At 40.4% G+C, this 14,241-nt stretch overlaps 1 protein-coding gene across 50 annotated transcripts in view; it reads left to right on the top strand.

Annotated features, from left to right (window-relative positions):
* LOC130072179 (protein NLRC5-like) overlaps positions 1-14,241 on the top strand; it is a 912,375-nt gene that overhangs the window by 111,288 nt on the left and 786,846 nt on the right. For 16 of the 50 annotated variants that reach the window (XM_056237149.1, XM_056237148.1, XM_056237144.1 and 13 more), the window contains 3 exons: positions 5,974-6,147; positions 8,837-9,010; positions 12,127-12,300. The exons of 27 other annotated variants lie outside the window; for them this stretch is intronic. In XM_056237149.1, coding sequence (XP_056093124.1) covers positions 5,974-6,147; positions 8,837-9,010; positions 12,127-12,300 — 522 coding nt within the window. The remainder of the gene's footprint in view (positions 1-5,973; positions 6,148-8,836; positions 9,011-12,126; positions 12,301-14,241) is intronic. 7 more of the 50 variants (XM_056237170.1, XM_056237164.1, XM_056237162.1 and 4 more) reach the window with 4 other exon arrangements.

Genomic DNA, 14,241 nt, shown 5'->3' with positions numbered 1-14,241 from the left:
CTGCCGACCCCAGAGGGTTAAGACCTTTTCTAGGTGGTTGCTCGCCTGGGCGGAGGAATATTGTCTTCTGCGTGTAATGTTTTGCTAGAACAGGCGGCAACTTATTGGTCATGTTGCGCTTGCCTTCCAATGCTAAAGCCAAACATCGCAGTACTTGGTCATGGCGCCAAGTAAACCGACCTTGGCTAAGAGCCACCTTACATCCTGTCAAAATTTGCCTTAATGTGGCAGGTGATGAACACAAAGGACAAGAGGGATCCTCTGCTACCCAGAGGTTTAGGTTCTGTGGTGATGAATTTTTCTCTCCTGTAAACACGGAGCTGGATACTGCCGACAAGGGTAGCTAACCCTTACTAGCCCCATTGGGGTCTCTTTCCTCCTGTCAGCTGTCTCTCCAGGCTGTCACAAGGTCTTTCCTTTGTTGCCAGCAACACTATTCACCGCAGTCACTGGACGTATCCAGATCTTTATGATTTCCATTACACGAGAGTAGATGTTAAAACTTCATGCTGATTTGTACTCGGCTTTCGCCAAGATAAGCACAAACTGAGACGTAGCTTTACAGTAACCTATGCTTCTCTCTCTCCATCTCTCCATCCATTTACGCTTCTTTCCATATGCTGGTGTGACTCCCCTTCTGTCCGGCGTTAACAGCTGCGGTGTACTTGGCGCACAACGGCTGCAACAGTGTGGTCTCCCTAGTGGACTAGCACGACAACCGTCAGGATTGAGCCAAGTAGGGGACATCTCTAGGGTCTTCAAGTGGGCACCTTCCGTCCTCAGTGTTTCGTCAACTAGCCCACGACACCTCAAGAGGGCTCGACAGTGACTCTGGCGTCCCATAGTCACCCCCCTCCGTCCCCGACTCAACTCAGCCCAGCTTACTGACCTCTACATCCCTCCTGCTGCTGAGACCTAACCACAATCTCACAATCTCTTCGCAACCCAACCATATGCGCCAACCCGTTTGACTAAGGCTGTCGAGCCCCACTGGTGCGTTAATATGCAGTTTCAGTGGCAACGGTTCCGTATGGCATACCACCTACCGCAAAACGGTATAATGAATTAGATTAACAACTTATTTTTAACATTAATAATTTATTAAAATGTTTAAGAATAACATAGTCCCATGAAATGCATTTTATTCAGAAAATGAATGTTTCTTTTTATGATTTAATCCAAATATATTATCAAAAAGGGTGGTGATCAAATGAAAATTGAAACTTGTGTCCTTTTATTTTTTGGGGAAGCGCTGCAAAAACAGATTTACTAAATGAAACCATGGACAAAAAATATATTCCTTAAATAATGTTTAAATAAATTGTATTATTGTTGTTGTTATTATTATTATTTTGAGAAGTACGTTCTATTGTATGCCTACAATAGTAATACATTTCTGTCATAATTTCCTCCTAGTTAAAACGAACTTTTATTTTGACAGGTTGTAGTGAAGACCTGTTTCAAAGTGTATTAGACAATGGTTTTTCTCAAATAAAATTATGAAAAGGCTCATTAGGCGTTCTCTCAGAGCAGCTCTGGAAATGTTAATGTATTGATGTCCTCAAATTGTTTGTGAGACGCTGAAAACACCATGAGCGCGTCGCGTACTTGAGTATGTAGTAGACAAAGCGGCGCAGCTCATTCACACCGATTCAAACAGAAACGCAGAAGCAGGTTATATATTTCCGTAGCAGTATTTTTGCGCTTAAACATTCACAGACCATGTCGCGATTGGATTAATTGCACAGTTCTACTTTCCATTTATATATCCATCCATTATTTTGCGTGTTTTATGTGACATCTGCGTTATGTAAATTCCATTTTCATGACTGGATTCCGGGATTCCCTCTGCATCACGTAAATCATTCGGCCTTAAATTATAGTCGGGACATACCTTTATCTGCAGGAGGGATGGTGTCCTATGTATCCTCCTTTTGCAGCAATTTTCCACATTTTTTGCAAATTGGATATCTACCCACGAGGACAACCACGCTTTTTTTTCTATAAGTATTTCCATACTGCCCATAATTCGCTTCATAAGAATTCAAGGGCGCTTAGCTTTCAGCTTCAGCTGGGTCTGCGTCACCTTTTTTGCGCGTATGTTCTGCATTGATCTCCCTTCAATCAATGCAGTAGTTCCCTTTCGAGGGAACTCGCGATGGGTCACTTGACTCTTTGGGAACGCCCCCAGCGTGAATGCATCTGAGCATCAATGTCAACTAGTCCAATGGAAAGAATGAGCGTCACGGGCGGGTGACGTCATGACCAGGAAGGCATAAGAGCACATCCGGTGAAACGCAGCATTAGCTTCTGTGTCTCAGCAAGCGATCTGTGTTACTCTGTCTCTGTCTATTTATTGTTGTCTGTTCGATATTATTGGGAAGTGTTATGGCGAAACAACTTTACAAACTCTGTGCTTCTCCCTGCCCGCGTTATTTAACGGGTGGGGACACACACGAGCTTTGTGTAGTTTGTTTGGGAGTGGAGCATGCGGTATCAGCCTCCGAGGGGGCTGATTGCAACATTGTGAGAAGCTTTCGCTTCGCATGCTCCACTCCCGCCTGTCACTTTTCGAGGAAAGTGGCCAGGCTCGCGAACCTCGGGGTGCAGGACACGCGTCTGCCGAGGCAGCGCGGAGAATGCATTCCTGTGGATCGCGAATAGGATCTCGTTACGGGGTTGGAGACGGGTCCGCGGATCTTATCTCCTCCCTTTCCACGAGTGATCCATTGCTCTCTCTCCGGTCTCGGAAGCCCGCGCTGCGGTCTCTTCCGCCCGGGGAGAGAAATCAATGCTTCAGTGCTCTACCTCCGAGGAGGTAGATGTGCTGGGCATTGAAAGTGTACACAATCATGGGGGAAGTGGATTTGCCATCTCTTCCCCAGCGTATGAGAATTATATATAGCCTATATATATATATATATATGATAGTTTATATATTATATATAAAATAAAGTGTATATATATAAAGAATGTATATAAAAAATATATATATAATAATAAGCTGGTGGAGGTGTTTACTAAGGCTGTAGATAAATTAAATATTTAATGGCCAGCAGAAATAAGGGGGCACTCGTCCTTAAAATAAATTGAACGAGTTTCCTTCCCTCTATTTTTCCACCTCCATCACGGGGCCTTCCATTTTTCCCGATCTGCACAGCGAGCTGTCTAGATCATTGAAAAAGCCTTACTCATTTTTTAGCCCCACATTCATGTATATTCAGATATTTGGGGGTTAAGAGAGTATGGCTATGGGGCAATACCCCGGGTAGAACAGACACTTGCGAGCTATGTCTCCCGGTTCAGTATCGTCCCTGAAGGCGTCGGCTTCTCTCACTAAACCATTAAAGAAAACTATTTTTTAATCTAGTGGGAAAAGCATATATGGCAGTGGGTCTAGCACGAGCCTGCTTGCACACTATAGCAGTGCTGCAAGCATATCAGGCTGACCTGCTGTGGTATTTGGACAGAAGTGAGGGAGTTTGGCCCGATGGGGTTTGAGAACTCCGTCGGGCCTCAGATTTATCTCTCAGGGATGGCAGCCAAAGAAATGTGGTCACTGAGAGACACCTCTGGCTCAATTTGATGGGAATCATGGAGAAAGATACAAGATAATCTCTCCCTCGCTATGTCCAACCCACTGGGGCTGCTGGGCGTGAGCAGCTCCAGCCGGCTAGTTTCTCATACACAACACAGCAGCCAAAGCCTTCAAAGCAGAAGCCGGATCCGAGGACCGTTCTTCATGCTGAGAAGGCTGCGGCTCAAAAGAAAAGGTCTGGCGCCACGGCGTCAGACCGGTGAGGGCAGCCCCAACCGGGGTGGAATGGTGTACACCTCATTATACGGTGCCCTTTCCATCTCTGTGCCCTCTGCGTTCGGTTCGCCAATCAAATCACAACACACACACTGCCTTTCAAAAGTTTTGCATCAGTAAGATTTTTAATGTTTTAAAGAAGTCTCTTCTGCTCACCAATGCTGTATTTATTTGATTAAAAATACAAAAATAAACAGTAATGTTATTAAAAATGATGACAATTTAAAATAACTGTTTTCTATTTTAATATATTTAAAAATGTAATTTATTCCTGTGATCAAAGCTGAATTTCAGCATCATTACTCCAGTCTTCAGTGTCACATGATCCTTCAGAAATCATTATTATATTTAATTTTTAATTATATTTTGATGCTCAAAAAAACATTAATTATTATTATCAATGTTGAAAACAGTCGTGTACAATTGTTTTTCAGGATTCTTTGATGAAGTTACACTTTACTATAAATTCACGTAGAAAAGAGCTGTTTTACATTGGAATAATATTTCACAATATCACTGTTTTTTTGGGGAATTTTTATCAAATAAATGCAGCAAAAGAGACTTCTTTTAAAAACCTTAAAAATATTACAGACCCAAAACTCTTGACTGTAGTGTATATGCATGCATTGCTGTGGAATCATCATTCGTCTCCACAACTGCATAATTACACCAGCAGTTGCTGTAATATGATGGTGCAGATAAAACACCTCAGACTTATGATACATAAATCCATAAAGTACAGCATATGCCAATCTAACTGGCCATAAGAAATACTTCATATCTTAATATACAAGATCGTAAGCACTTACCATTGTCATGTGACTCGATTACATCATTTCCAAACTGTTGTGAAAAGTCATTCAAATAATGAGCGCGCGCACAAGAAGCAAGATGGGTGTTTATTACGTAATTGTGTGTGTATTTGCCCATTCAAACGGCAGGAAGCGGGACACACTGACAGGCGGCACAAGAAGCCATTGTGTGAGAGCCGATTTGAGTTCTAATGTGCTTTTACATCATCAAGCACGTCCCGTTCCTTATTGTTCATTTATCCGTGCTTCTCAATCACTCTAAAGTTTCAATAACTTTAAGCAATTCGCTCAATGTTTACAAAACATTAAGCTTACACGTGTACAGACACACACACACACACACACACTAGGGCTGGGACGATGCACCTATCTCCTGATTCGATATTATCACGATATTTGGGTGCCGATACGATATGTATTGCGATTTTTAAGAATTGCGATTGTTTCTATCAAAATCTGATTTACTCTATTTTGATCGCTAGACATCAGTGTTTATATTTGAACTTTAAACTTTTTATCCCATTACTTCTATTTAAGCTGTTTCATGACAACTCTCTCTGGGTCAGCGGCAGCGTCAACACAGATTTAAAATGTTGCGATATGATTTTGTCAAAGGTTTAATAGACAGAGGAATTGTAAGAAGATGGTGTGTGTGTTTGAATGGAGATCACAGTATTTTAAAGCTGAATCGGTCAGCTCTACTGTCTTATCTCTCTCTCAGCATATGAGTAGCGCGAGGGCTTTCAGTGCTTCAGTCTCACGCCGCTTCCACACATCCACTAGACAGGGATATTACGACACTCATAGATAATGACACGTTTCATCCTCTGTTGGAGCAAGAGTGGCTAACTTCTGTCAACCTCGTCTATAAGCAGCGACAAAAATAAAAAATAAAGCAATTTTTAAATATTTTTAAAAAAAATAAAGCAATTTAATTTGAATCAATATCAATTCTGGAATAAATAAAAATATATTTTTTTAAATTGTGAACCAGAAAATTGCGATACTTATGTGAATCGATTTTTTTCTCCCAGTCCTAACAAACACACACACACGTTCTTTAAAATGTTTACAAATACACTAAGCACACACACACACACTTAATCTCACACACACACACACACACCGTTGGGTTTCTGTGATTTATGGGGATTTTCCATAGAAATAATGATTTTTTATACTGTACAAACTGTATATTGAATCCCCTTATCATAATTGATGTAATTTAACAACTTGAACTAATGAGTATTTCTATATATTTCATATTGACAGCATTATGTTATTTATTGTTTAAGTGTTATGTTTATCTCTGGATATAGGCTTAATGTGTGTCATTGTTCTCTACAGGTTGTATGATTGTGGAGTCACAGATGAAGGTTGTGTTGCTCTGGCTTCAGCTCTGAGATCAAACCCCTCACACCTGAGATATCTGGGTCTGTATGGGAATAAACTAAGAGACTCAGGAATAAAGCAGCTTTCTGATCTACTGGAGAATCCTCTCTGTAAACTGGAGAAACTGTGGTAAGATCATCTCTACCATAAAGACTCTGAGTGAATAAGGATTAATATGTAGACAGTGTATACAATATATGTGTGGCGTAAGCCCCATCCGGTGGTTCAGCGACAGATTCCTGCTTGAAGCGTCAGATCCTGCCGGCGGTAGAAGACAGCGGTGAGAGTCTCCCTGAAGAGGAACATTTACATCGCACTATATTATTATCCCACAAAACACAGTAAAACTAACAGTTAAATAAACCGGACGAACTACAAACCAGACAACAGATGCAGGATACAGTGAAGAGGGTTTTTAAAGCACAAATGTTTGGTGTAAATCAACTTGCCTTGTAATGCTTGTACAAACAGACCCTTGCAAAAGCGTGAGCATTTCCTCAAAATGTGTGTGTGCAGCTGAAAAGAGGGAAGTGGTGTGTGTTTCACCTGAACCAGGACTGACACCATATCAGATTTATCACTACATGATTATCATGGCCAAAATAACACACGGTAACAATATATCACCATAACTATAGAAATCTTAAAAAATAATAATAATGCTATCAGTCAAATTCATCTTTACTTTGTTTATTTTGTGTTATTTTTGAGAAAGAAGAATCACTCCATCACATACAAAAGGAACAATTACACTTAATGCGACCAGTTTGAAATAATAGTGACACTTTATCACAAGTATACAGTAACACAGCTCTTATAAATAATTTTCAAACTATTAGTTTATAGTTAATGAATAGTATATAATAATATATAAGCTGTAGTTAATGTATTAAGAGACTATATACAAATACTGAGTTCTTCATTCACTGTCACTGTAATTAACAAAGTATTATTGTTTAATTAGCTTAATTTATGTAAAGAGTTAGATAATGCTTTGTTAACAACTAGGGGTGGAACGGTACATGTGTTCGTATTGAACCAAAACGGTACAGGCGTCACGGTTCACTGCACAAATTTACATGGAGAATACACGGTATAAAAATAAATAAAACTCGCGTGGAAATGAATTAATGTAATGCGGAACTACTGTTACATACGCGGGTTCTTTAGGGACACGTAATCTGTAGCGCCGCCTTAGGCGAGCTCCGCATATGTGTGCAGTTTGTTGTCAGGTCGACGGTCCAGTGAGTGAGTCAGAGATAGCAGCACCAGAGAATGGCAGCACTAAAGGACGAGTACGGCCAGTGTTGGTGACCCACAAGAGTTACAGGACCCGCCGGCCTCTTTAAGATCGCAAGTTTGGGAAAACATCGGTTTCCAAGTCAGTTACAATTATTTTAAACCAACAAGCTTCAATATTAGCTCACTCATTTGTGCGCACGCACTCTCTCTCTTTCTCTTGCTCTGGTTAATTAATAAATAATTCACATCTGTACACACACACACACACATCTGTACACACACACACATCTGTACACACACATCTGTACACACACACACACACACATCTGTACACACACACATCTGCACACACACACACACACACACACACACATCTGCACACACACACACATCTGCACACACACACACATCTGCACACACACACATCTGTACACACACACACACACACACACACACATCTGTACACACACACATCTGCACACACACATCTGTACACACACACATCTGTCCACATAAAGAAGACTCTCGGCTAGTAGGCTGCATTGCGTGTGAGGATGTTAGAGGTAGAGATTTATAGCCTTTTCTCACAGCACTTGATATAATTAAACTTATTAATTTGATGGCGGATCCAGAAAGGTTCAAACGACGATCATCAGTGACAACTAGAGACTCACCCGCTGTAACATGCAGAAGACTTCGGACTGAGAGTTTGGAAGAAGAGACTGAAACGGCCCATGTGGAGACGAGGATAATATCTGAAGGACATTACATGTAGTCACGCAATGAGTTGTCGTCTCTCACACACACACACACACACACACTCACTCACACACACTCACTCACTCACAAACACACACACACACTCAATATCACTAGCGGGGCCGTGAGCGCTGAGAGAGCAGGTACGAGTAGTGAGTTGTCGTCTCTCACACACTCACACACTCAATATTATAAGTGTCCATGTAAACGCAGCTAGTGATTCAGTCTCACGCCGCTTCCACACGTCCACTTGAACGGGATATTACGACACTCATAGATAACCACACGCTTCAGCCTCTGTTGGAGCAAGAATGGCTAACTTCTGTCAACCTCGGCTATAAGCAGCGACAAAAATAAAAAATAAAACAATTTTATTTGAATCAATATCAATTCTGGAATAAATAAAAAATCTATTTTAAAATCGTAAACAAAACAAATGTAGATTTGGTGAATCGTTTTTTTTTCTCCCAGCCCTAACACACACACACGCACACACACACACACACACACACACGTTCCTTAAAATGCTTACAAATACATTATTAAACTAAACTTTTATTTTGTCTATTTTCTATGCAAAACTCTATGAATTGCTACAGTGTGATTATTATAATTTCTTTCTATGTAAAGCTTTTGAATAACTGTTTGAATTTTCCTTGCTTTGTATTTTGTGATTATTTCCTCTTTATGTAAAGCACTTTGAATTGCCATAGTGTATAAAATGTGCTATATAAATAAACTTGCCTATGTTATTTATTGTTTAAGTGTTGTGTTTATCTCTGGATCTGAATATAATGTGTGTCATTGTTCTGTACAGGTTGAGTGAGTGTGGAGTCACAGATGAAGGTTGTGTTGCTCTGGCTTCAGCTCTGAGATCAAACCCCTCACACCTGAGAGATATGGATCTGTCTGGGAATAAACTAGGAGACTCAGGAGTGAAGCAGCTTTCTGATCTACTTGAGAATCCTCTCTGTAAACTGGAGACACTGTGGTAAGATCATCTCTACCATAAAGACTCTGAGTGAATAAGGATTCATATGTAGATAGTGTGTACAATATACACTCACCGGCCACTTTATTAGGTACCCCATGCTAGTAACGGGTTGGACCCCCTTTTGCCTTCAGAACTGCCTCAATTCTTCGTGGCATAGATTCAACAAGGTGCTGGAAGCATTCCTCAGGGAGTTTGGTCCATATTGACATGATGGCATCACACAGTTGCCGCAGATTTGTCGGCTGCACATCCATGATGCGAATCTCCCGTTCCACCACATCCCAAAGATGCTCTATTGGGTTGAGATCTGGTGACTGTGGAGGCCATTTTAGTACAGTGAACTCATTGTCATGTTCAAGAAACCAATTTGAAATGATTAGAGCTTTGTGACATGGTGGAAGTAGCCATCAGAGGATGGGTACATGGTGGCCATAAAGGGATGGACATGGTCAGAAACAATGCTCAGGTAGGCCGTGGCATTTAAACGATGCCCAATTGGCACTAAGGGGCCTAAAGTGTGCCAGGAAAACATCCCCCACACCATTACACCACCACCACCAGCCTGCACAGTGGTAACAAGGCATGATGGTTCCATGTTCTCATTCTGTTTACGCCAAATTCTGACTCTAACATCTGAATGTCTCAACAGAAATCGAGACTCATCAGACCAGGCAACATTTTTCCAGTCTTCAACTGATTAATTTTGGTGAGCTCTTGCAAATTGTAGCCTCTTTTTCCTATTTGTAGTGGAGATGAGTGGTACCCGGTGGAGTCTTCTGCTGTTGTAGCCCATCCGCCTCAAGGTTGTGCGTGTTGTGGCTTCACAAATGCTTTGCTGCATACCTCGGTTGTAACGAGTGGTTATTTCAGTCACTGTTGCCCTTCTATCAGCTCGAACCAGTCTGGCCATTCTCCTCTGACCTCTGGCATCAACAAGGCATTTCCGCCCACAGAACTGCCGCTCACTGGATGTTTTTTCTTTTTCGGACCATTCTCTGTAAACCCTAGAGATGGTTGTGCGTGAAAATCCCAGTAGATTAGCAGTTTCTGAAATACTCAGACCAGCCCTTCTGGCACCAACAATCATGCCACGTTCAAAGTCACTCAAATCAACTTTCTTCCCCATACTGATGCTCGGTTTGAACTGCAGGAGATTGTCTTGACCATGTCTACATGCCTAAATGCACTGAGTTGCCGCCATGTGATTGGCTGCTTAGAAATTAAGTGTTAACGAGCAGTTGGACAGGTGTACCTAATAAAGTGGCCGGTGAGTGTATGTGTGGCGTAAGCCCCATCCGGGGTTAAAAATAATAATAATGCTATCAGTCAAATTCATCTTTACTTTGTTTATTTTGTGTTATTTTTGAGAAAGAAGAATCACTCCATCACATACAAAAGGAACAATTACACTTAATGCGACCAGTTTGAAATAATGGTGACACTTTATCACAAGTATACAGTAACACAGCGCTTATAAATCATTTGCAAACTATTAGTTTATAGTTAATGAATAGTATAAGACTTTATAAGCTGTTGTTAATATATGAATCAGTATTACTAGATTATATTCTTATTATTAGACTGTATACAAATAATTGGGATAAATGTCTCGTCTCTCTCTCAGTATATGAGCAGCGCGAGGGCTTTCAGTGACTCAGTCCAGTGTTGACAACTATGTTCAGAGGAAAGTAGCTAACGCCTTCCCTAAGGGGCTGTTCACACCCATACCTGTCAACACTCCCGTTTTTCCCGGGTTTCTCCCGTTTTTTAGCCCTATCTCCCGGACCCCTCCCGGTTTGTTATTTCTCCCGGGAAACTACCGTAATTTGCATGGCCCAAACTCCTTTATGAATAATCGGACCAATATGTTTGTCTAATGTTGACCAGTTGCCAGATTGTATTAAATGCATTATATTCACACAATCCACAGACCATTTACAATTTCAACCCGTTTGTCACCTAAACCTGGCAACCCATAACCCAGTTGCGCAGTTGCGGAAAGTTTAACCCGAACGCGAGCTGATAGAAATGATGGCAGGTGAAGGTGGTGTCCCCGCAATGAAACTGAAGTACAGTTTGTAATTGTTGCTTCAGGAAGATTAGGGATAGCTCACAACTGAAGTTATTGCATGCAGAGGCCAGACAGACACACGGAGGCGATTGGCATCTCACAACTCGCACTTTATTCCCAAATCGAACTCGTGTAGCCTAACTGTCTGTCACACGTTCTACCGTCCACATCGTTACTTAATAAACAAAATAAGATAAAAATTAGCATCAAACAAAAATTACCCGCATACATGGGGTGTTCGCATAGACAGTAAAAGGGGTGTTCGAGGCACATACAATACAATACTGCCAGTGCCGACAGTTCAACAGGGAGCACACAGCTCTTAAAGGGGCCACACCTTATTTCCAGTCGTTACAAGTTGTACATTTACCAACAAAAAACAAAAAAAAATCTTGATAGTTTGGAGAATTGATTTTTTTTTTCAGACCTAACACACACACACACACACACATTCCTTAAAATGTTTACAAATACATTAAGCACACACACACACACACACACACACATACGTTAGGTTTCCATCTTTTATGGGGATTTTCCATAGAAATATTGATTTTTATACTGTACAAACTGTATATTGAATCCCCTAATCAATAAATCCCTAATCTGTGTATCATTCGTTCAGTCATTTTTTTTATTTAATATTGAAAGTATAAAAAGTGTACTTTTTTTTATTTATTTTTTATGAAAAACAAGAATTCATTTTGATTTGTCGTGTTTCGTTCTCAGGTAGAAACATTAATAACGTCTTGAATATTGGATTTCTACACGTGGGCGGGAATGAAACGCCCCTTTCCTCTGATTTATCAGCCGGAGATCAAACTGTCTCGTTTTTGGACAAAATTAAAAACACTAAAAAGGAACCATTTTCTCATTTTTCTACTTTCAATATAAAATATAAAAAATAAACTTTACGACTAATACACGGATTCAAACTGATGTATTTGAACAACATGAACTAATGAGTATGTGTATATATATTATTTTAAGTGTTGTGTTTATCTCTGGATATAGGCTTAGTGTGTGTCATTGTTCTCTACAGGTTGAGGGAGTGTGGAGTCACAGATGAAGGTTGTGTTGCTCTGGCTTCAGCTCTGAGATCAAACCCCTCACACCTGAGAGATCTGGATCTGTATAAGAATAAACTAGGAGACTCAGGAGTGAAGCTGCTGCAGGATCTGAGGGATGATCCACATTATAAACTGGAGACACTACGGTAAGAATAGTTCTTAACGATTTTCATCATATTTTCATTTAAAGTTTAAATGGCTGTTTTACTTGCTTTACTCACTAGAAATAATTGTAAAGGTTCAGTGTGTGTGTGTGGGGGGGAATATTGTGTCTGAGATCATCAGATAATAAATCTTAAATTCAGTTTCTGTTTTGTTAGGTAGTTGTTACATGCTTTGGTGTGTGTGTGTATGAGAGTATGCTGATTTGGTGGACAGGTTTGTGTGTGTTTAGAGAGAGAGACACACTAAGTAAGATATACATCGTGAAGCAAACCACCAAAATAACAGTCGTCGCAAAATACACATTTAGTGATTTTATGGCGCTTTAGATTTAGTTTCTGTGCCGCTTTTTCTGTGTAAAGACGCCTTATGTGTGAGATAATCTGAGATTTGGGTTGTGTGTTATTAACTGATATTAAATCTGTAGTGAGTGTAATGATGATTTCTGCTGGTTCTGGGTCAGCTGTCCGGTGTGTGAAAGTGACCTTTCATGTGCTTTTGATTCTGTAAAGTGACTTCAAGCATCAGATAGAAGCTATATTATCATGTTTGAGAATGAATTAATATAGATTATCTAGTTAGTTTTCTTATGAAAAGATGTGAGATGTAATATCTCATACTGCATATGTGACTGTCTGTGTGTTTTATTTTAGGACTGACTATGATGAAGATGACAGTCTGATCTTCTGCTGATCATCTGATGGTGAATAAGGATCCACTACAGAGACTCACAGTCAACAGAATCAACAGAGACTGAAGATACAGTGACTTCACTGTTATAAATTAAGACTTCATTTAGATTTCAACGATCCTCTGACAGACCTGATGAGGCGGCAGTGAAACACCTTTTATTTCACAGCAAATTACACTTTCTCACTCATAGATTAACCATTTTATTTGTATAAACACACAGTATAAACTCACAAATGTTGGAGTTTTAGAGTAAATATAGAGCCTGAATGTGTTTGTGTTGAACCAGCAGAGCGAGTCAAACACTAATGAAAGATTCATTTTTCATAATTATGAGGGGAAAAAAAGTTCAATCTCGCTTTTGGAAAACAAACAATGTACATGTTTTTAATAATAGTTGTATTACATTTGTATTAATGGTTTAAAGGTGTCATATGATGCATATGTTTTCTTTAGTGTGTTATGTTGCTGTTTGTATGTGTATAAGATCTGCAAACTTACAAAGCTCAAAGTCTCCTACATAAATATTTATCATATCTAATGTCCGACACACACTGTATGATTCTGTTCCAGACGCAAGATGATCATCGTGAAACACTCGTGGAGATTTCTGTGGTCGCGGCTCCTAAACGGTGTTTAGATCAAAGATCGCCTGATCATTTACTGAGAGTCATCATCATCTCACAGTGTGTTGCTGCTACGACCGACATCTACTGACTAGACCATAAAAATGCTTCATGAAATGGCGTATTGATCAACGCGACATGGCGCTAAAACTTAAAACTACTTTCCTCAAGCTCCATTTGCAAAATTGGCATGCCAAGTTCAGCTCTTTCTCTCGTCACTGGACGAAACAGCCGGAGACAGAAAGGCATCAGACATAAATCGTCTTTTAGTGTGAGGCTGTTTCATCCGATGCCTGATAAAATAAAATCTTATCAATTCCCATCCCTACTCTTGGTCAACTGGAAGGAGCCACGGTCTTCTCAAAACTCGACGCCAGCTCAGGATTTTGGCCGTTTCCTTTATCACAGAACTCAGCCCTCCTCACCGCCTTTATTACTCCTTCTGGAAGGTTCTGCTTCAACCGACTGTGTTTTGGGATATCGTCGGCTCCAGAACATTTCCAGAAAAGGATGTCGCAAATGCTGGAGGGTCTAGAAGGGGTCTTGTGCCGCATGGACGATATATTAGTGTTCGGAGCGTCCCAGACAGAACATGATCAACGTCTCTTT

This window comes from Rhinichthys klamathensis, unplaced genomic scaffold, assembly GCF_029890125.1.
Source record: "Rhinichthys klamathensis goyatoka isolate OS25496 unplaced genomic scaffold, OSU_Roscu_1.1 h1tg000481l_1, whole genome shotgun sequence".
NCBI classification, from domain to species: domain Eukaryota; kingdom Metazoa; phylum Chordata; class Actinopteri; order Cypriniformes; family Leuciscidae; genus Rhinichthys; species Rhinichthys klamathensis.
Note: the sequence above shows the minus strand (reverse complement) of the source record. Positions and strands in the feature narration are given on the sequence as shown.